At 37.3% G+C, this 22,469-nt stretch overlaps 1 protein-coding gene across 3 annotated transcripts in view; it reads left to right on the top strand.

Annotated features, from left to right (window-relative positions):
* The window catches only part of UNKL (unk like zinc finger), a 56,860-nt gene that overhangs the window by 13,552 nt on the left and 20,839 nt on the right, over positions 1 to 22,469 (top strand). For all 3 annotated transcript variants that reach the window (XM_086759628.1, XM_086759627.1, XM_086759626.1), the window contains 5 exons: positions 112 to 229; positions 4,309 to 4,393; positions 9,498 to 9,652; positions 18,941 to 19,129; positions 20,924 to 20,977. In XM_086759628.1, coding sequence (XP_086615754.1) covers positions 112 to 229; positions 4,309 to 4,393; positions 9,498 to 9,652; positions 18,941 to 19,129; positions 20,924 to 20,977 — 601 coding nt within the window. The remainder of the gene's footprint in view (positions 1 to 111; positions 230 to 4,308; positions 4,394 to 9,497; positions 9,653 to 18,940; positions 19,130 to 20,923; positions 20,978 to 22,469) is intronic.

Here is a 22,469-nt window from a genome sequence, read left to right as displayed (position 1 = left end):
CTTGATAGGTCCCAGAATATAAAATTGTAGATTTAGATTTAGTGGGAAATTGTTTGAAATTTCTGCTGGGGGGTAGATACAAACATGCTTTGGACATCACTTTTTTTCTAGGTCCACTCCTTGCCCCAATGTAAAACATGCAGATGAATGGGGTGAACCTTCAAGGTGTGAAAGTGGGGATAGCTGTCAATATTGTCATTCTCGTACAGAGCAGCAGTTTCATCCTGAGGTAAGAACTACATTTCTACTTTGAAATCTAGCCATTTCAAATTTATTATGGATTAGATTATCAATTAAAGATATTACTTATGAAAAAACATGACCTCATTGAGGTATTTGCTTAAGCAAAACAAAATTTACTAGGAAATAGTTACTTGTACTGCTGTGGTTTTCACTGATAGGCATTTTTATTGTACTGCCTATGAAAAATTAATATTCCCTGGATTTGGGCATAAATAAATGTGTTCTCTTTTTTGCCTACTTCTTGGATTGGTAATGAAGTCACAGTAGTAAATGCTACTCCATAACTTTGGACAAATTTCTATTTTAACTATAGTTAAAAAAGCATTATTGCAAATAATTAAGAAAAACTGAATAGGTTAGGAGAAGGTGGAAAGAGCAGAAGACCCTCCTAGGGGCTGAAGTAAGACGCTCCAGAAAAACAGGGTGATTTTAGATTACTCTGTTAGCAAAGTCATTGTAACTTTTCTGGATGCTTGAGTGTGACAGTGAAATGCTAGGGAAGAGAGCAGTGCCATACAATCCACTGAGATTTAATTATCATGCATCACTATGAAAATATTAAATGTGGCAGTTAATGGAAACAAACATAGTACCCAAAAAACATGTTATGCTAGAAGCTGCCTGTACAGCATTGGATATCTGTTTTCATTTTGGGACCTTTGAATGGACATGAAGTATTCACAGCAGGATTTAATTTCTTGCATTAGAAAGTTCAATACTTACTAAGGTATAAGCAAAGACCGTTCAAGCAATTGCTAATTTCTCTTCCAATTATGAAGGTTATTGAAAGCATCTCAACACCATACTGGGAATGGAATTCTTAGAATACTAATTCCAGGATTGTTGCAAGCTTCATATCATACATTCCGTATCATAAGTTGTCCGGCTGCATCTTTATACTAAATAATGTCAGCTATCTCTACTCTTGAGATACTTCTCCAGAATTTCACTGTCCTAATTAATTGAGATTTTACAGTCCAGATTTATTTCAGATCATCTAATTTCTTCGTTGTCGTATTCCATCCCTTTTCTGTATTAAAGGTATCTTCCTGGTTAGTATTGCTACCATACTTTTATTTATGACAAAGCTATGAATGAAAGTGCTAAAATAAGTCACAAGACTGGGCCTTGAGTTCTGCTCCTAATTTTGTCTGCTGCCTTCCTCTTCCATGCCATGCATTGTTATCTCTCCGTTAGACAATTTAACAGCAGATATGTAACATTGGTAAGAGTCATGTTCTTCATTATCTTAATTAATGAATCTTACTACATCCTTTACTGAAGTCCTTATTAGAATGACCGCATTTTCATTTTAGAAAAGGACCTTTGATGTATCAAAGCTAAATGGTGAGTCTACCATGATGTGCCTTTGCCAAATGTACTTTTAATTTTATCCCATTTCTTTCTGTCTTTAATCTAAATGGTGACAGACAGAATAATTAGAGGACATGCAGTGGCCTGAATCGGCTATTTTTGCTCTTCTTAAACATATGTGAGCTATACTTAATATACCTCAGTTATATGTGCTCCTTCTGATGTGACAGCTTTATTAAAAGCACTTGCTAACTCTATCTGCCTTATTTGCCAGTTTTGTTTTTTTTTTTTTTAAATCTGATATAACGATTACTTAATTCACTTCCTGTTCCTGAACTGGCAGTGACTTGCTACCACATCAGCTGTAGTCAGCACAGTCTTTGACTGCTTGTCTCCATTAGCTGTGCTGCCTTTGTTGTGCTGTTGGACATAATTCCTGCTGATAATCAAGGCAGTTTGGTGGGGATAGTTATCACCTCACCTAATTTCAGGTCTAGTACTTAATTTCACAGAAACTAGCAACATGCTTGCACTGGAAGAGGAGTTTTCATTCAAAAACTGTGATCCTTAATTTTCTTTGGTCCAGCTCTGACTTAGATCTAGTTGTGTGGTTAGAATGGAGATTCCATACAGCTTTTGTCCTCTGACTTGAGGATTCAAAGCACTCGTTTTGTTCAGTTCATAGTGAAATTCGGTCTATTTAATGGTGGTAATCAGTTGCCTACATTCCTCAATCTACCTGTTTTGATGCCAGTAACATTAGTTCAGCCTTACTTTTTAATGTCCTTTAATTTAAGTTGAGTTAATACTCCCTTTATCCAACATGATCTTCTCTTATGGGATGTTTTCACATACTTGTTCTTTACCCAATTCAGATAAAGAATATTGTCATTGCATCTTGGCTCAGTGACTGTTTTTTTAAGAAATCTCTTGGTTATGCTATTCAGGAATAGCTTGATTCTGCTGTTAATAGATAGCAGCTGTGTTCTTGTCTATAGCTGTGAAGTTAGTCTTCTGTAATGATTTAGTTCTTTGTTTGCTGTCTGTCTTGTGACATCGGGTAGCGTAGCTATCTCCAGAATCAGTATATGAGGTGTGAGCTCTGCCCCAATAGTATTTTGGTATTACCTATATTGCCACTTCTTGTACCTGTAGCATTTATCAGAAGGCACTCCGCACCATCTGGGTAGCTCGTAGGATCAGGAAGACTATTTTTTGGCTAGGACCTCAAGCTAAGACTGAACTTCCAATTCAGTCCGGAAGTCATCTCTTCTAATTTTTTTTTCTTCTGGATCATTAGCATTGTGTATACAGCATTTGAGTTTTCTACTTAACCAACAAACGGGGAACAGGAAAGAAAGGAGGTTGGCTCAGTTTAGTTTCCTAGCTCGGATGAGGTATCCACAAATGACTCCTTTGTCTATGGTAGCTCGCAGTGAAATTGGTGGAAAGATCAGTCCTGCTGTTTTGTTTAAGTGTGTCATTTGAGTAAATACTTTTCTACAGCATGGAAGTTTTGTTGCCTTTTCAGTGCTCGAGGAAAAATAAATTATTTGTAGAGTAATAAGCATCAGTGATAATTTTGTGAGTTAGCATTTTACTATAGTTTCTTGGATAATCTTGGGTTATACATGAATTACTAGTGAGTATAGCAACTGAATTTTCAGCCTCAATTCAAAATTACTTAGGAGAGGCAAATTTATCTAAGATGCTTAAAATAGCTCTAAAATAAAGAGCTTGCAGAGCTAGTTGTTGATTTTTTTTATTTTTTTTTTTAATACGTAATTTCATTTTTCGTGTTTACTCTAGGGTGGAAGTCCAAGGTAAACATTTTTTTTTTTACACAGAATATACAAAAGTGCTGAAGAAGTGGCATTCTGAACTAAGAATTATTACTTATTGAGCCACAAATCACTCAACTGACACTGAAAGCCAAAGACCACAGTACCAAGGTTTGGGGAATGAAAAAGATCCCTCTGCTATTTGCCACAGACTTGCAAATTACCAGAATTAATTTTCTAAAGAATCTGGGTGCTTTTAAATAGGTTCTTAATATTGTTCAAATATGGTAGTATGTCAGCCCTTCCTTCCAGCCTTGTGAGATCCAAAGATCATCAAGATCCTGGTAGAGCAATAAACTGAATCTGGATCTTACTAGCAACTTTAAATAATCATTACTGTCATGAATAGTCAGTATTACTTCAGTTCTCATCCACTCAGACAGGTTAGATAAAGATATTTGAATGTTAGGATGATTTGAATATTAGACACATCCTAATGAAGGAACTGGGCTGAAAAACACATACTGGATTTTTTTCTTTCAGCTGTGTAAGCTATTCTGCTACATACATAATTTCTCCTGCAAGATTTCTTGAAAGTGGTGTAAATAACTTTGAAAATTTTATTCCCAGTGTTTGACTTCTTTCTATACAAAGAAACCAAAGCAGCTTAAACACTGCTTTTCTAAAATATTGTTATTTACTATTTAATATTATACAGAAGAGGGCTAAGATTCTATTGTCTCAGATTTGCTTTTCTTAAAGTTCTGCTCTTCTAATTGATTTTTTTAAAATCATCATTAGAACTGAATTTTCTGAGAAAATTGTGTAATACATATTGTTAGTAATTATTCAGAATTTTTCATTTAAAGATTTTTAAATTTTGTAAAGATTTAAAAATTTGTAAGGATTTTTAAATTTTGTCGTGACGTAACAAATATGTTTAGGTTAACCACCCTTCTGTTTTGTTTAGATATATAAATCTACAAAGTGCAATGACATGCGCCAAACAGGTTACTGCCCAAGAGGTCCATTTTGTGCATTTGCACATGTTGAAAGTAAGTAAGAGAACTGTTATTTTGTGTCAGTGTTCATAAAAATGAACCATCATTTCTAAGCATCATTAATTGAAGTGATTTAACATCTTTAATTTTAATGCATAAATGGCATTTGGTGTCACTTGGTTTTAGAAATTTATTCTGTTTTCTAATACCATATATTGCTATGGGAGTTTGCCGCATTTGCACCAAATTTGCATGAACAGAAAAAGAGGAGTTGCTTTTCTTTACAAGTGCAGCTTGTCTCTGTAACTTTTTGAGCTTGATTTGGCAATTTTCTACACACACGCTTGACTTTTTAAAACATATTAGCTGTCCTGTTGAAACGTATAGTAAACTTATCAGGTAAAAGTTAAACATCCTTGCAAGTATTTGCAGAACTAGGGCCTTAGCTAAACTGAAAAAGAACACAGAAATTATGTCAGCTGTCCTCTTTCCTCCTTGGTCCACTTACATTTTCACCGCACTCAAACTTTTATATACAGAAAAAGGGAAGAGTGACCATTTTTTTCCAAGAGAGCACTCAATTCTTGGATACGCATCTACACAGTTGTGGTTTTTTTTTTTTTCTGGGTATGCATCATCAGATTCTTTTTAATAGTAGTATCAACTTAGGTACCCCTACACTCATCCTGCACTCCAGAAGGTGAAGTGTGTAGTTGCTGTAACTATTCATGCCTTCTTTTCAGTTGTGATGCAAGGCGGAACTTGAAGCATTTCTATGTAACTGGTTTCTTGTAGGTGATAAATCTTTTAATTTTTGATTATGTAATTTTTACTTAATTATATAATCAGTAAAACCTCATATTTATTCTTCAAAAATTAAAAAAAAAACAAAGAAGTCTGCTCCTATCTTACTTTTTGCCTTCTGCTTCTAGAGCTGGAAAGAGGGAGGAGACACCCTGCCAATTTTGGAAAGCTCTGCAATTCAGTAGTATTTATGTTGTGATTCTTCAAGGATAAGTAATGGCAGTCTCCTCTCTCTCTCTAACCTGTCTAGGCAAATGTGATGTTCTGTACAACCATTTATTACCTGAAAGACTTTCAGTGAATAGAGTCATTCTTGCTGCCCGCAGCTCTTGTTTCTGAGGATCTGTGGTATGGTCAACTTGTCTTTTAACTTCTATAGGATGGTAGATTTACTTTCCTGTCATTTTGTTACTCAAAGAAGAGGAAGGATAAATAAACTCCTGTATTTATTTCCAGAAGCCCATTATTCTAAGACCTAGTAATTCTTCAAAACATTATGGCAATGAAGTCAGTACTGACTGTTTCTTCACATTCAAAGTAGCTCGCTGGCTTTGCTTTTGTGCTGTTGGGGCTATCTCCTAAATCAAATCCTTCACTGTTTGCTAGTGTTGGTGAGTACTTCTTTGACTCAGCAAAGTCTGAAAATACATATTTTGTTACAGAAACTCTTGGAAATTTGAGTTCTTCTGAAACCCCATCATGATCTACTTCTGTGTGTCTTGATCGTTAGCGTCTTCAACAGTCCGGTTGGTGCTTGATTCCTATGAGAGGAATCATTCTCACAGGAAGCTCTCATTGACAATAAAGAAGATTTCCATCCCTAAGGAAAAGTTAGAGGGCTGAAGGAAAGTCCAGACTTAAAAATTTGCTGATGTTATTCCCCCTAAGGGATCTCTTTCTAATCTATTGCTAATCCTTTTACCCCAACCCTATTCTTTCTTCTGCTGTAGGATGAATACTTGTAGTTTTAAACAATCTCCAGAACGCAGAGAATTCCTGAGACTTTGAACATGTTAGCAGTACTAACTGAGAAGCAGCATCTTAATTTTCTCCACTTAGTTGCGTAGACAGAATTTTATGTCCATCAGAAGAGACTTATATGGCTTAACCAGCATGCTTCGGAACTCCTTGACTTGCATCATCTGGAATGAGGAGCATGTAAGCAGGAAATCTCAACAAAGGAACTTGAAATCTTGCAACAGTACCCACCCCCTGTTTCTGGTAGTCTGAATAGTCCATCAGAAGTTAGATGTTTGGTTACTACCAGCAAGAGTGCCTTTCCACTGCTGGCAACAGATTTAAGCTTAGTTCAGTAACTCTGACATTCTGCCTGCTGTGTCTGCTGTCCCTTCCATATTAGGGAAGGAGAATGATTTTAGAACTGCAGATCTTAACATCACTATGAAAAGCCTGAAACTCTTAGTTCATGGGTCTCTCTGAATCACAAATTATGGGTGTTCTCCACCTAACTTCAGTGAAGTCCTAGCTATGTGGAATGGGTAGAGGAAGATTTCCCCCCATTCATACATGTATCTCAGCAATTTTTATCATTCTATGTGAAATAATTAGTGGAAGCACATGTTTTCTATAATAGCGTTCCTGGTCTTCCCTCAATGACCTCCTCAGCACCAGCTGACCATTTTTTTAGCCTTTTCTCCCTCCTTTGTGAAGATAATGAGGAATATTACTATTCATCCAAGACTGCTTTTCCCTTTAACCCCTGGCTGCAGACAATATTGTCTTATAAATGTCACTCATTGTTTTTTTTTTTCTCCCACTGGCTGATACGCTAGGTCCAGTGTAGTCTCAAACATACTTTGTGGTGACAGGAGGGGAGGGCACCTGATCCTGAAAAGTAGAGTAGTAGTCTAACATATCTCCCTGATACCCTTTGCAAAAGAGAGAGTAGCTAGAGTATGTTGGGACGTTTCAGTAATAGACTCTCTTAAAAATGAACACTTCTCTGTGGCACTCATTTGTCCACTACCTGACTACAACTGGCACCTTAACAAAAAAATATATCTTTTTTTTGAAACGGAAACATGGGCAGACTGAAATTCTGGCAAGAATTTGGAAGCATTTCGAAGAAGACATCTGTCTATAACAGCTTCTGTTACTGAAGGCATTTGCCTTCAGATTGTTAATCCAAGACCATTCTCTTCTATTGGTGCCAAGATTGCAATAATGAAAAAACTTATTTCTGACTTTGTGAAAGATGGCATTCCCCAGACCAGACTTAGCCTAACCATGAGAACTCTGATATTCATAGTACCTAAGCCTTGTTAGTGCAAATTCTAAGAAGGCTATATAGTTGAAAAAGTTGTATCTCAGAAAGAGTACAACCCTATTTCTACATAACATCCTAGGCTACTGATACATAATCCCTGCCACTGCACTGGCATTAGACAGTTGAAGTTCTTTTTGAGGGCTCTATTCTAATGTCCGTGAGCTTCAGTGATCACCATCAGATAGGCCATCATGTGAGACTTGCATTTCTGTCAGCTGCAACCTCTTACAACACCTATAGGTCTTTGAGAAAATATGGTTAGATGTGGGGAGGCTTATGCTGTTGAATTTGTAACTTTTGTGCAGCTGGCCATGAAGTATGATCACTCTTGAAAGAAATTAGAATTATGTAGAAGCATACATTCTGAGTTTAATGTATCTGTCTGAGTTACTATCAATAAGCAGAATAGCAAAAACTAATCATGCTATTCTCCCTAAATACCTTGGAAAGAGAAAGGAGAGATTATTTCTCTTTAAAATGTTTGGAAAGCAGTCTTATACTACCCTTTAGAGTGGTACGACTACTTATACTCATTTATAGAATATTGGACGAGTATGTGGTTGTATCAGGGAAAAATAAAACTAACTAAAATATGAGACAGCAAGGATCAGTGCTTTTCCTATGACAGTGTGAGGGTTGGCTGGACAGAAGATAGCAGACTGGACTTGCTCTGGACAAGCAGCTATACAATGAGATGAAACGTAGTGAAAATGAGAGTATATTACAAAAAATCAGCACATCTGTTTCTGTCTTCCCAGCCATTCTTTGCTCTCTCATTCTGTAGGAGAAACATCAGGGGTCTAGTGACATCATCTTTGCAATCCCTATGGTTTCTTTTTCCTTTTCTTTTTTGTTTTGGGTGTGGGTGGACTGGACTTGTGTGTATAGTGGTACTAGTAGCTTTTTTCCTTTCTTGTTTGTGAGTCATGTCCCTGTTTTTGTAATTTATACAATAATAGAAATATTTGATAAAGCGTTGGACCATATGGTAAGGAGGCCACAGAGCTGTGATAAATCAAATGCTAGATAGAAAAAGGCCACATTATTAGAAATAATCCTCTGCTCTGTTGTGTCCGCTGAAGAGAGCTGTCTGTGTATTTCATATTCATTCTGTTTCCTACTCTGGCTTGTACTTTCATACACTCTATCAGAGCTACTTATTGTTTTTAGTAGAGAGGAATGTTTAAATTTGATTTTTAACTGTAGTTTGTCATTACCTCTTCATAAATGCAGTAGCGGCTGGAGATGAAAAGAATCTTGCCATACATGTAGGATTTATTGATGTTATTGATGCTTTTTTTTGTGTGCATGGATTATGAGGTGAGGAATGTTATTAACTGTAATTGCTTAATAAAGTAAACATTTTTTTGTTAACTCATCATTTGCCTGTAAAACTAGAAGTCTCCATCTCCTTAATATATTGCACATTTAAGGAATCAACTATCTAAGATATTTAATAGTTTAACAAAGTAGGCTGCGGGGAATTGTCAAGTAATTGTTCAATCACCTTGAGTTGCATTTTCTGGTATGAAAATTAACAAGTCATTGGTCACAATTTACATATAAGTTAAAAATGAACTTTCTAAAAGGTTATTGTTCCTTTTTAAGTTAAATACTACAAGTCCCATATTCTCTTCAAATTGTTTTACGATTAAATCAGTTGGTTCTAGACTGGAAAAAAGAAAACAAAGAACCTTATAATTATGATACCATTGTTACCTTTCCAGTCAGGAGTTCTGAGAATGTTATCTTTAAACTCTGGTGTTATAGAGATTCTGGAAAATAAAGCAGAATCTAGAAGACTTTAAATATATTAATTTCGATCTACCTCCCGCTAATTATTGATAAGAGTATCACATTTGTTAGTAGCTACAAATACATAATGGTGAATTAAATTATGCTTACCTTGTCGTTATGAATCTATTTAAAGAAAAAGAGAGAGATTTCTTGTGTGTGATTGATGTTTCCATGTGACAGGTGCTGTGTTTGGTACTAGGTATGTAATTGTTAAATTCACACAGCGAAGTATCAAATCTGTGTGTAATTTGTTGGGGATTCCTTCAACAGAGGACACCATGAATGTAGTCATACTGCAAACTGGTTGTCAATCAAAGCCAGGCGCTCAGCTGTTTTCAACAGACAGCATAGGAATTGCAAATGAATGGAGCAGCAGTCTTAACTCCACAAACAGCATTACAAATAGCAGTGGGCAGTCTGGAAATGTAAGTGTAAATAATTGTGAAAAAGTTACTAATAATAATTACTGTGCCAATATACAATGTTTATTTTACTTCTTAAAACATCTGTTTTTTATTTCTTTGTACTTCAGCAAAAGAGAAAAAAATTACAGCTATACTAATTGTCAGGGAGTAATATTTAACTGGTACTGTAAGCCTAACTGGAATGTCTTCCCTAGTCACCAGATTTAACTGTGTATTATTCATGTTTTCTGTTCTTGTTTTTTGTCTTTAGATGCAATATTTTGAATGCTGCTGTGAGGAACATCATTGTTAATGAAGTATACAATTACAGGACAGCTTAATTTACATGTCTGTTTTTTTCTATAGGAAAGGTTTCATTCATGGAAGATCTTGCCTGATCCCAGCCCTTTTCTCTGCCCCAATTTGTTAACAGTAGGAATGAATTGATGTCCTACCTGAACATGCTTTATACCTAAAGCTTGTTACCATGTACAGTACATGCAGTGTCTTTGGCAGTAGAGGGGTGTTTGATTACAAGGGTAATAAATGTAGTTTATATTAGTAAATTTTATCAGTTAAGAATGAGGGAGAGGAAGGAGAAAGATATATTGCACAGCTTTTGTTATCTTCCTTTTAGTATCAGTGGGAGTAGATCCTTTTGTTAGCTTTTATATTTGTTACAAAATAATACAGAAAGATAGTGATATCTCTCTTCTTGTCTCCTGACTTGTGTTTTTCTTACCTCATTTCCAGTGCAGAGTCATAAGTACATACACATTTATTCCCAGAATTTTAACTTCTAGCTTTCCGGCACTGTTGATCTATACTGTTTGGTTAGAAACCAGATAAAAGGACATATTTTAAAATATATTTAAAAGGAATTGCCAGTAAATAGTGCAGTTATTAAAACTCCTGGGTTTCTTTAATGTAGCTTCATATTGCTGTTCCGTAGATTGAGAATAAAGACACCAATATGCTTACATTTTCTCTTGGGTTCCCAGTGTAGAAGTCTGCTTTTGTGTATGAAAGGTTCTGAGAGAGGATCTGCCTTTTTATTTAGGAAGCCAATTTTATTGTTGCTAAGATTCTGAAGCTTTCAGGAGACCCATAAAAGCATCGCTTCTCCCAGAAGCTTCTTAGCCTTTCATGAATTGTTTAGGTGCAGCTGTAAACACTAAATATTGTAAAATGCCTTCCAGCTATGGGGAATTTTCTTCCATATGCATGCATTTTTCTGTTAGTCATTAGGAGTCTCATGAACATTTGTTCATTTTCCATTACATGCTCAGTGAGTCTCTGCCTGTACTAGTGCTCAAGTGTGAAAATGGAAAAGTTGACCCTACTCCCTTTCCCTGTACTTTCTACTTGAAGCTTTATTGCAAGTGGCTACCTTTTTTCTGATGGCTGGCGAAATGTTATGTCTGTCTTTCATTTAACTACTTACCTGTTGCATTGTGTGCGCTTCTATTATTTGTTTTTTTTTTTAATATTGGGTTCCTGATTTTTCATTAGCAGGTTGGTCTTCTGTTTTTCCATTTTTAGTTCTTGAGTTTTGTTGCTTGCTTGCTTTCACCTTCTCTGCTGTAATCTGCTTAATTTTAGTATTTAAGCAGTCAGTCTGTTTTCCTGCGTCACCCCATTTTCTGTATCCCAGCAACTTATTTACATTTATGGTTTGTGATTTTCTCTTTGTTCCAATAAGCTGTCTGTCTTTCTGTCCCTTCCTTTGTCTTTGTCCTCATAACTGTCAGACGCTGGCCCTGAGTAAACTTAATTTTAGAAGGTTTGGTCATGATGAAATTAGACTTTCTATGCCTCTCTTCCTTTGTGTTTTCAAAACAAAATCTCCCTATTCATCTTCAAAAATTTCTTTCACATACACTTTTATAGTACACTTAGAGAGTATCCTACTGTTTTATTTGCTTGTGGAGGAAAAGGATGATGTAGTACTTTAAAGACTTAAACCGAGTTCTCTGCTGAATCTTTGACTGTAAGCAAGTTGCTTAGGTCCCCATTTCTAAAATGTGGTAATACTATTGCCCTATCTATAAATGTTATTGGAAGAATGAGTCCATTAAGATTCTGTATGATCCAGGTTGATAGTGAGAGAGGCTGTATAACTGTTTTGGATATATACCTTCTTATCTCACCTATACTGTGTTCTTATGTCTTCATCTAAGTGGCCTTGTCAGTTGGACTGTAATCAATCATTCCTCAGCTATATCTTTCCTTAACATTTCAGTCAGGAAATAATCTACTCTTCAGCCTTGTTTGGTAAGTGTGAGTTCAGTTGCCATGGAGAACTTCTCCGTCTGTGTTTCTTTACCTCCATGTTCTGCCTTCTGATTTGAAGCATCTAACATTATACTTTCGTCAGTCCCTTCACCTGATCTTTGATAGTACTGTTTTCTCCAATCTGACTTTGCAGTTCCCTTTGCTTTATACTCCACCAGTTGTGTCATTTGAATGTACTTAACCTCCATAATGCCATTTACCTAATGTGGTACACTATTTCCCTTGACTGTAATTTTTCACTTCAGTTAGTGCTACTTGTTTCTTCACACTTGCCATCACCTCCTATCTTTCTTTTTGTTGTATTGCTCTAGCAAGTCCTAGATTGCTTTTCTTGGTATACCCGTTTCTTTTTCATATTGCATCAGAACTGTGAAGTACCTTAAGATTCAGAGTCTTTGTATGCATTATAGCAACAAATTCACTCATCCTTTTCCCAGTCCTATGTGTCTTATTTAGGAGCTACATTTACACCAGCAACTTCAACTTTCAGCTCTTACTGCTTGTTCTTAACCATTACTACTCTTTTGTGCTCTGTTCAGTGTCATCTAATTGCCAGAAGGAACAATCCTTTTTACTCATTCTCCTACTGCTCCTTTTTTATGACATAAATTTATTTTCTTTCACTCATCATTCTGAGCAATAAGCTTCTGACTCACCTGAATTTCATCCTTTCATTTCAACTGTTCTCATTTATGTTCTGCAAATTTATTGTAATTTAACATACACAAATGCTCTTCTGCTATGTCTGTTTTTTCTTGTGTAGTGCTATGAGAGTTGGATTAACCTGGTTGTCTCAGTGCGTGCAGCCATAGTCATAGTTGCTGCTTTATATGCTTTTTCTAGCTGATTGGTTAGTTTTCCAGTGTTACTATATAAATACAAAACGCATATTCTCTTGAGCAGCTTTTCAGCGAAAAATTGTCAAGAATCTTACCACCTTTTCTTAAAACACGCTTTAGGATTATACTGCTGATCTTCTCCATACATCAGGTCTCTTTGTTACTGGTACCTAGCTGCAGTGTACCTAAGTTAGGTGATGATACAGAGCAAAGACCTAGCTGTATGATGAAATTTATCTGCAAGTATTGTTCAGGTTTGTGGCACTGCAAAATTGATAGGAAAACTTGCTCTTTATTCTGGAGATTAAATAGGAGATACATCAAAGATTAATTGCATTTATCAATTATAAAATATTTGTTAGCCCTTCTAGGCTCAGAGCGATAAATCATAGTTTTCTTTTGAAAAGTAAAAGGATAGAAATGTTTGACATGTCATTATGCCCAACATCCATGATGTTTTTAAAAGATTTAATATTTGCATAGGATATATGTTGATCCAGAGGGACTTTGACAGGTTGGAGAGGTGGGGCTATGCAATCCTCATGAAGTTCAGCCAGGCCAAACGCAAGGTCCTGCATGTGGGTCGGGGCAATCCCAAGCACAAATACAGGCTGGGCAGAGAGTGGGTGGAGAATGGCCTCAAGGAGAAGAACTCGGGGATGTTGTTTGGCGAGAAGTTCAACATGAGCTGGCAATGTGCAGTTGTAGTCCAGAAAGCCAACTGCATCCTGGGCTGCATCAAAAGCACCGTGGCCAGCACATCGAGGGAGGTGATTCTGCCCCGCTACTCTGTTCTCATGACACTCCATCTGGAGTACTGCGTCCGGCTCTGGAGCCCCAACACCAGAACGATGAGGACCTGTTGGAGCGAGTCCAGAGGAGGCCATGAAAATGATCAAAGGGCTCGAGCCCCTCTCCTATGAGGACAGTCTGAGAGAGTTGGGGCTGTTCAGCCTGGAGAAGAGAAGGCTCTGGGGAGACCTTGTAGCAGCTTTCCAGTACCTAAAGAAGGCCTACAAGAAAGCTGGAGAGGGATTTTGACAAGGACATGTAGCGATAGCACAAGAGGTAATGGCTTTAAACTGAAAGAGAGTAGATTTAGATTAGTTATAAGGAAGAAGTTATTTACTGTGAGGGTGGTGGGGCACTGGCACAGGTTGCCCAGAGAAGCTGTGGATGCCCCATCCCTGGCAGTGTTCAAGGCCAGGTTGAATGGGGCTTTGAGCAACCTGGTCTAGTGGAAGGTGTCCCTGCCCAGGGCAGGGGGTTGTAGCTAGATGATCTTTAAAGGTCCCTTCTAACCTAAAGCATTCTATGATGCTATGATTCTGTGATCAGAGTGAATGAAGGTAGGATAACCAGCATCATCTTTATTTTATCAAGTATTTCAAAGATGTGTAAGTACTTGATTACAGATTCGAGTTAGCACAGTTAAGAAGTCAATGCTTGTCAGCTCAGTTGCAGTACAAGATGATATGCCTTTATAGCTCATCCTGATTGCAGACTTGGTGTCCGTCCTGTGCTTATATCTTTGCACAGCACAAGGGATTTCCATTTTTAGGAGGGACGCATTCCTGAAGAGTACTTTAATCTGTTGGGCCTCTTTATCCCACACTCAGAAAATCAAATGCCACAAATCTTAAGTGACATTTGTAGAGCAGTTTCCAAAGATGATATTGAAGGCTTCCTCCAGCATTGAGGCAACTGGATGAATATTCTAGCTTCTGCTGTTTTTACTTCTGTCTTAATAAAAAAACCAAAAAGTCTAAAAAAAAATATATTAAGACTAACAATTTGCAATAGATTTTCCTAGCGTCAGTGGTGCTGAGGACATTGCTCTTCATGCCAACACTGATACCAAAATGTAAATTCTGCAGCATCGAGAAACAAAAAGTAAGCATTGATAGTTTCTCTTCCCCTCTCTTGCACTCTTCTCTAATACTAATATCACACTCATTTTTGTGTTCGTGCTGACATTTGGCTTCATGTTAACTGTGAATCACAAGTCACTCGTGATAGAAAATACGTTTGCTCACCATCTTGGCATCAATACTGTGCTAAGTTGTATGTCTGTTTCTAGTGATAGGTTTCTTGATGTTTCTCTGATGTTCTTTGTATCTTACTCTGTGCAAAGAGCATGAGAGATAAGAAATACAGGAGCAATAGTCTTGTAGGTGTACTGTAGCAAGCCATAAGGGATGAATGAACATTTGACAATAAATTAGTTCTTGTCATGTGAGTGGCAGTGAACCTATTGTGATTTCTCTGTGGAGTCCACCTAGCCTTCAGTCGTAGAGGAGATGCTTCTTACAAGCCTGGGCAAAAAGGAAGAGGGTCCTGATCAGTATTCACTTTTTGGGCCAGAGCATCTGCACCAGACCTGGAGGACACTCTCACAGAGAGAAGGGAGGTGGTCTGAAAAAATCTTCCATTTACTTTCTCTGCCTCAAGAATTATCTTTGATGACCATAGATGACAACTAGGATCAGGTATTCTCCCTAAACACCATCTCCTCTTGCCTCTTTTGGTAACTGGATATTAGTCTGTGTCTCATCCAACAGGGCATTTCTTATGTTCTTATTAGGGGATAAACATACGGTACAGGGGCAGACAGGAGAAGGAATAATAGAATCATTTAGATTGGAAAAGACCTTTAAGATCATTGAGTCCAGGTGTAAACCTAACACTGACAAGCTGACCACTAAACCATGTCCCTACATGCCACATCCACAGGTCTTTTAAATGCCTGCAGGGATGGTGACCACACCACCTCCATGGGCAGCTTGACAGCCCTTTTGGTGAAGAATTCTTTCCTAATAGCCCATCTAAACCTCCCTTGGTGCAAGTTGAGGATGTTTTGTTTTGTCCTCTCACTTGTACTTGGAAAAGAGACCAACACCCACCAGTCTACAACCTTCTTTCAGGTAGTTTTAGAGAGCAATAGGGTCTCCCCTTAGCCTGCTTTTCTCCAGGCTAAACAACCCCAGTTCCCTCATCTGCTCCTCACAGGACTTGTTCTCTAGACCCTTCACCAGCGTTGTTACTGTTCTTTGGATGCACTCCAGCACCTCAGTATCTATCTTGTAGTGAGGGGCCCAAAACTGAACAGTGTTTGAGATGCGGCCTCACCAGTGCCAAGTACAGGGGGACAATGACTTCCCTAGTCCTGCTGGCATGCTATTTCTGATACAAGCCAGAATGCCATTGTCCTTCATGGCCACTTGGGCACACTGCTGGCTCATATCCGCTGGCTGTTGTCCAACACCCACCAGGAGGACTAAATTCTAAATAACTTCAGACCAAAAAGAGTGATTTTTTTTTTTTTTTCCTGTGTAGATGCCTGGTAAATTCAGACTAGGTTTGAAATTTATTTTTTTTTCTTGCTTGTGTATTTAACCTACCGTGGATGTTACGTGACCCATTTTCTTTTCCCGCTTTATTGGCACGAATTCTTTGCTATTTTCTTTGTAAGTTGAGTCACACAAAATTTGTGATACTGTGTGTAATCCAATTATTAAAACTTAACTAACTTTTCTGTAAAATATGAAAGACACAGTAGAGGCTATCTTTGTCTATTGTCATCCTGGTGGACTCTTCAGAGATAAAGACCAAAAACCTAAATATGAATGTTATTAGATAATGCTGCCTGCATCTTAGGGAGCTGAGCAATTGGTTTAGTTTAGTTCAGTTTTTCAGGGCAAAACTATACAAAATTTGTTGTAAGCTCTTAATGCCTACAGCTATATAAATAAATAAATAAATATATATATATATATATATATATATTACTGCTACCATTGATATCTCCTGTAACCAGAAGGATCACGAGTGACACCTTATGATCTTCTCTAATGGTCAACATATCATTTGATCTTGACCCGTAACTGTACCTCAAGACCAGTACTTCTGGGTGAACAAGGGCATCGTTCCCCACTTACAGCTCTGTTGTCTGCAGGTAGCCCTCCCAGACAAGTAATCCATAATGGCTATCTTCCTTCCTCCCTCTTCCCTTGATCTTCATTAGGTCACACTGTAGGGGAGCAGTCATGATGTACGTCTTCCTGTGTCAGTAAAATAATCTATGTTGCCTGCCTAGCTGAAAGAGCGGACATGAAATGTGCATCTGAGAAACATTGTGTGCACATTAGGGAACTCATCCTTAAATTGAGTCAGTAGCTTATCTAAATTAGTATCTTACTTTGCATGTTAGCTTGTCTTCACTGTCTAGTCATTTTATCTTACATATTTGTCTGCTGCATAACACAGCCTTGTGCTAGCAGAATTGTGTTTTTAAGTGTACTTACAGGAATGTAACTGTTATTCATAACAATTTTTTAAAATAATTTTATGTGGAGCTGAATACCTTAGCATGTTTTTATTGACCAAAAAAAAGACCTCATTTAAAAAAAGAAAAACATAAGAGCAATGATTTTTTTTCCTAGCAATGTGCTTTTATTTTCTTTTTCTCTCTAGCATAAAGGAAGGATGTCAGTATTTTAGAGCTGAAAAAATGTGCAAATGTAGCATCGGCATGCACAGGGGCAATCTTCAGTTGTTGCATGTTGTAACAAGCTTGTAGTCAAAATATGAATTCTTCAGCCTTTGACTTCAGAAGGAATTTTGTCTGAGTAAAACTTGGCTATCAGTTTCATTATTTTTGTTGTGGTGCCCACTCTTCTGACTCTTAGGGATATATGTACATTTCAGATTGTTGTGTAGAGAAGCTGTCTTTGGATTTCAGAAGCAATCTAATTACAGAACTCCACACAGATAAGGTTTGTGACAGATTTTCTGTGGGCATAGGAGTGAGTGAATGCATAAATAATAACCTTCAGCAAGTATAGAGCTTCCATTTGTTGGAGGTGGGTTTTTTTCTGTCCAGGGTTAAGACCTCATCTAGGTTCATGTCTGTCCTCTACCTGATTTACAGGAACTTGAATCTGAAGTTCCTGCTGCTCAGGATGGACATTTTGAGGTTATACTATTCTGGGGAGAGAGGCGTCTCCTGTTAAAATCCTGATTTGCTTAAAATATTTTCACATTCTTTGAGCATAGAGTAAAATTAAGGGTTAGTGTTACCCTAAATTGAGAGTTTAACAGTAAAATAGTTACTTTTATTTGTTCTGTCTGATTCAGTGTGTATTTTGTATTTAAACAAACCAAAACAACTTTGGCGGAATTTCATTCCATTATTGTATTGACTAGTTCGGTTCCTTGCGAGCTGGCAGATTCTGTTCCAACACAAGCACGGAAGGGACTGAAATGTGTATCATTACTCAGTGTTCTCACCACTGGGCTGTTAGGCATAAATGTAGGGTGCAACTATTGCCATGCTGCCTTTGTGAGTCTAGTTATAAGTCTAGTTTAAGAAAATTGAACAGTTTACTTAAGAAATGTAGAAACAAGCGGTGCCCACAATTTCACTCAAACATATTATTGTAGGATACTGGCACCCGAGTTCATAAATTTCAGGTTGGTCAGAATTGTACTTTTAGCAAAAGAATTGTCCAGACCTACTTACAGATTGTCCTTTCAGCTTAAGCCTTTTACTTTAGAAATTTAAAACTTTCTGGAAAATGTACAGCAGAAATAAAAATTATAAATTCAGTGATGTTTTTAAATATTAAAATGATAATTTATTAATCAATAAACATTTTAGTATTTAAGAATTTCAGAAAACAGCCTTTTGAGATTTACAAACAAGCATTGAGATGCTTTTTGCCAAGATTCTGCATGTCTTTTTCTTTCTGATCAAACCAACCAGATCTTATTTAAAAAAAGCTAAATGTTGTATAATGCTTGCATTAAACTGTACATTAAGAAATATATGAATGAATGAATGGAAATCAAGGTTGTCAGAAAACAAGTATTGCTTTATTGTAAATTAATATCCATTAAGTAATCTCCGCCTGTGATTCATTTTGTGTGTAGGGACCAAACATGGCTATATTCTGGTGTGTAAAAATGCATCTCCTTTTGAAGTCTGTATATTTACAATAGCTCTATGTTACTTTTGTCATCAGCTACTTTTTTAAGCTAATACCAAAAATATATACAAATAAAGACTGGAATTAATTTATAATTTCAACTGATTGTATTACAGAAGGAGGCTATAGCTGTAAACATTAAAAAAAAATCATAGAGTATATTAGACACAGTTTTCTGTCTTCTACAGATTCCCTGTTCTTCAAGTCCAGCTGTAACATCGACTTCTGGTAGCAGTAGTTCTTTGTCACCCCTTGGACCTCTTTGTAGACAGAGATCATTAGCAAATGGCATTTTGTGTTCTGAGTCTAGCACATCAGGTGTTTCTTCACCAACATCTAGCTACCCAAAAGCACCAGGCTTTGAACGAGAAGACCAGGTATGTGAATAATATGGGTCAGGAAGTACAAATGTAATCTTAAGTTAAATTAGATTCAACAGACAATGTTGTCTGCCTCCTGTATCGGCACTGATACTCCTTGGACAAGTTCATTGCTTAGACAGACATAGATGATAAAATACAACAAGCTTCTTGAAGAGTGAGAGCAAGATACCTGTAGCATTAGCAATGAGAGGAGAGTGTTTGAAATTGAAGTTGGTGAGAAGTTGTAATCCTTTAGTCGAGGGGCGGGGAGAAAACAAGCAATGCTACAGACAATTGGAAGAAGGGAAGACTGGTATTTTTCAGGGATATGAAATGGCTCTGTTGGCCTGCAAGAAAAAAGCTGGAAGCCCAGGATTAATCTCTTAAAGCTAAATGTTTTTTTGCTCTATTATAATACTGGTTACACTTCTAAATTGACACAATGGAGCTCCTTTTTTTTTTTTTATAGACAGTTCCTACAGCACATTTAAATAAGCTGCAGCCGAGGCTGAGCAGCCTTTTTGCAAACCTTGTTAGAATTGATTTTTATAACCTGAGATGTGCAGAGAAATGCAGAAGTAGAAGATGGGAAAAGAATGAAAGGAAGGAAAGTAATTTTTGTAAATGATAACTTCTTATAGGTAGTGGCAAGATCATTAGAGTAAAGTTCTCAAGGCAGGATTGTTTTCTTACATGTAGATGTTCAGACAGACTGTAGATTAGAGAGCTGGTCACTGTGACAGGAAGGATTTCTGTCTCCCAATATAGGAATAAAATAATCATTGATCAAATGGCATGGAAGCAAGGCAGTTTATGGTATCAAGTAGCTGCTTTCTGGACATGAGGCAGAAATAATTGAGAAATTATGTAACCACTGGTGAAAATCTATTTTGCTGTTTTAGTCACAATTAGTGAGTAATGTACTACTACAAAGAATGTGTCTCAGCAGCAAAAAGGTCGTATGCTTGCCTCTTAGTGGCCACATTGAACCTATCTAGAGAGAAAGCAGTGATGGACTATGCAAATTTTAAAAAAGTACCTGGAGTGGTGGGAGGTATATAAAGAGGAGGAAGACAGATTAGGTATCTCCCAAAGGAAACAAGGAACAGACACAACAAGACTGCTCAAAGGCAGCTGAAAGAATCATTTTTTCATAAGGAGATGGAGGACACCTTGCAGAGTTCAGGAAGTCACTGAAAATTACTGGCCTGAAAAGAACAGAGATCCTTTGATCCTGCTCTGCAAGAACACAGTGGGCAAAAAAATTTCTTAGAATTCCCTTTTATTTAAGTGTGTTTCACTTGTTTCAAAAGTTACCTTATCATAAAATGGTGTTCACAGAAAATCTGCCCTTTAATTTGATTTGGGTTTTTTTGTTGTTGTTGTTATTTGTAGCATGATCACTTTAAGGGAAAATCTAGGTAGTTCCACTCAAACTTTTGGCTACCTCAGGCCTCTATCACACCAGCTGCTTGGAGAAGTACTCTCCAGCTGATGAGCATTTGGGACAATTTATTTCTGTCACAGCATAATGCTAACATGGCTACTCAGGTTTTGGACAAGAAATAACTTGCATGTGCTCAGTTATGCATATAAGTGGAACAATTGCAACTGCTGTTCCTTTTCCATGTAGATTTACTCTATGATCATTAAGATTTCATTTTCCATATGGGACTGCAATGAGGGAAATTAAGTCAGCCTGTTGAAGGTATCATTACGGAAATGCCACTGACCCTTCATAAACTAATAATATATTTTACAGCAATGACTCTTTAAGTTCATACACTACAGAGATTTTTCTTCTTTCAGGCAAAGCATCGAAGCTTCCCAGCTGAGAAAATAAATGAACAAGACAACAAGCAGGTAATGCCGAAAGCTAAACTCTGTAAATATTTTGCCCTTTTTGATAATTTATTAATGCAGTATCAAAGTGATGTGATATCTTACAACATAGTCTAAGGAAAATTTGTGCCCAGTGACACAAACTGAAACACAGGAGGTTCTGTGTAAACATAGAGAAATATTTTTCTACTGTGCATGTGAGAGTGAGCATTGGAACAGGTTGCCCAGAGAGGTTATGGAGTCTCCCTCCTTGGAGTTATGCAAAAGCCTTCTGGACATGGTCCTGAACAGCCAGCTCTAGGTTGTGTGAAAAGGTACAGTAGATGTGTGCAGGGAATACCAGGGATGAGAAGAATATGAGGCAATTTGAGGATGCTTTTGATTATAGCAACTTCATGGCAGAGTTTTCATAGTGAAATTTTTTATTAGCTTGATTTGGAGATAGATTGATAAAATTTAAGGAAGGCCAGAAGGAAGTTGACAATACAGTTGTTCGAGTGTCAGATGCTCAAAACTAGAAAAATAGTTAAAAGTGGCAGGGAAAAGAGCATAGATTTGACCTGTAATGAGGCTAAATCTGTCAGGTATTAGACGCCATTCTATATATGCAAAGGAGCTTAAAACTCTGCCAGCTTTGCACTGCTAGAACACGAACCCTCGTGCTTTGTTAATGACAATGATCAAGGTAAATGAGAACAAAAGTTTTACCATTTGCCATTCATACAGCCGCACAGAAGTGTATAATCTGAAGTGGAGGACTAAGATGTATCTTACATGTAAAAAGCAGGAGGAGTGATGCAGAATAAATAAGAAGAGAAAAAAACAAGATAGTTAGAGGTGGATCCTATCAGTTCTGCATCGAAGAGTGATAGCGCGTAAACCACTTTAAAAGTGCTTTTCCCCGTACACATCTATAAATTAGTGAGAGTGATAGCCTTGGAAACTCTCTTAAGTTTTTGCGCTTTGGCCTAAAAAGTAGTTTTTATATTACTTTCTTCCTCTGTTAATCTTTGTAACAGAGTAAATAGGACATACCCTGTTTAACATCTTTATCAACGACCTGGTGGGAGAATCACGTCAATTTCAGATGACATGAAATTGACGGGACCAGTCAGTAGGGCTGGGCTGCCATTCAGAGAGACATAGACAGGCTAGAGGAATAGGCCAACAAGATCTTTATGAAATTTATTAGGGACAAGTGCACCTACAAAGCAAGATCCTCTTGCAACAATATAGGCTGAGAAAAAGCACTGTCTGGGAAGCAGTTCTGTGGAAAAGAACCTGAGGGTCTTTGTAGACAGCAAGCTGAATGTGAGCCAACAATATGCTCTGGCATCAAAGAAGGCCCCGCATTGTCCCAGATTGTATTAGCAATGGCCTGAAGTAGATAAACAGAAGGGATTACCCTTCTGTTTAGCACTTGTCAGACCACATCTAGAATACTGCATCCGGTTTTGGGCTCACACTACTGGGATTGCATCGGTAAACTAGTGCAAGCTTAGCGCGTGGCGGC

Source organism: Chlamydotis macqueenii, chromosome 15, assembly GCF_036417535.1.
Source record: "Chlamydotis macqueenii isolate bChlMac1 chromosome 15, bChlMac1.mat, whole genome shotgun sequence".
Lineage (NCBI taxonomy): Eukaryota > Metazoa > Chordata > Aves > Otidiformes > Otididae > Chlamydotis > Chlamydotis macqueenii.
The sequence above is the reverse complement of the archived record's forward strand: the minus strand, read 5'-3'. Positions and strand labels throughout refer to the sequence as shown.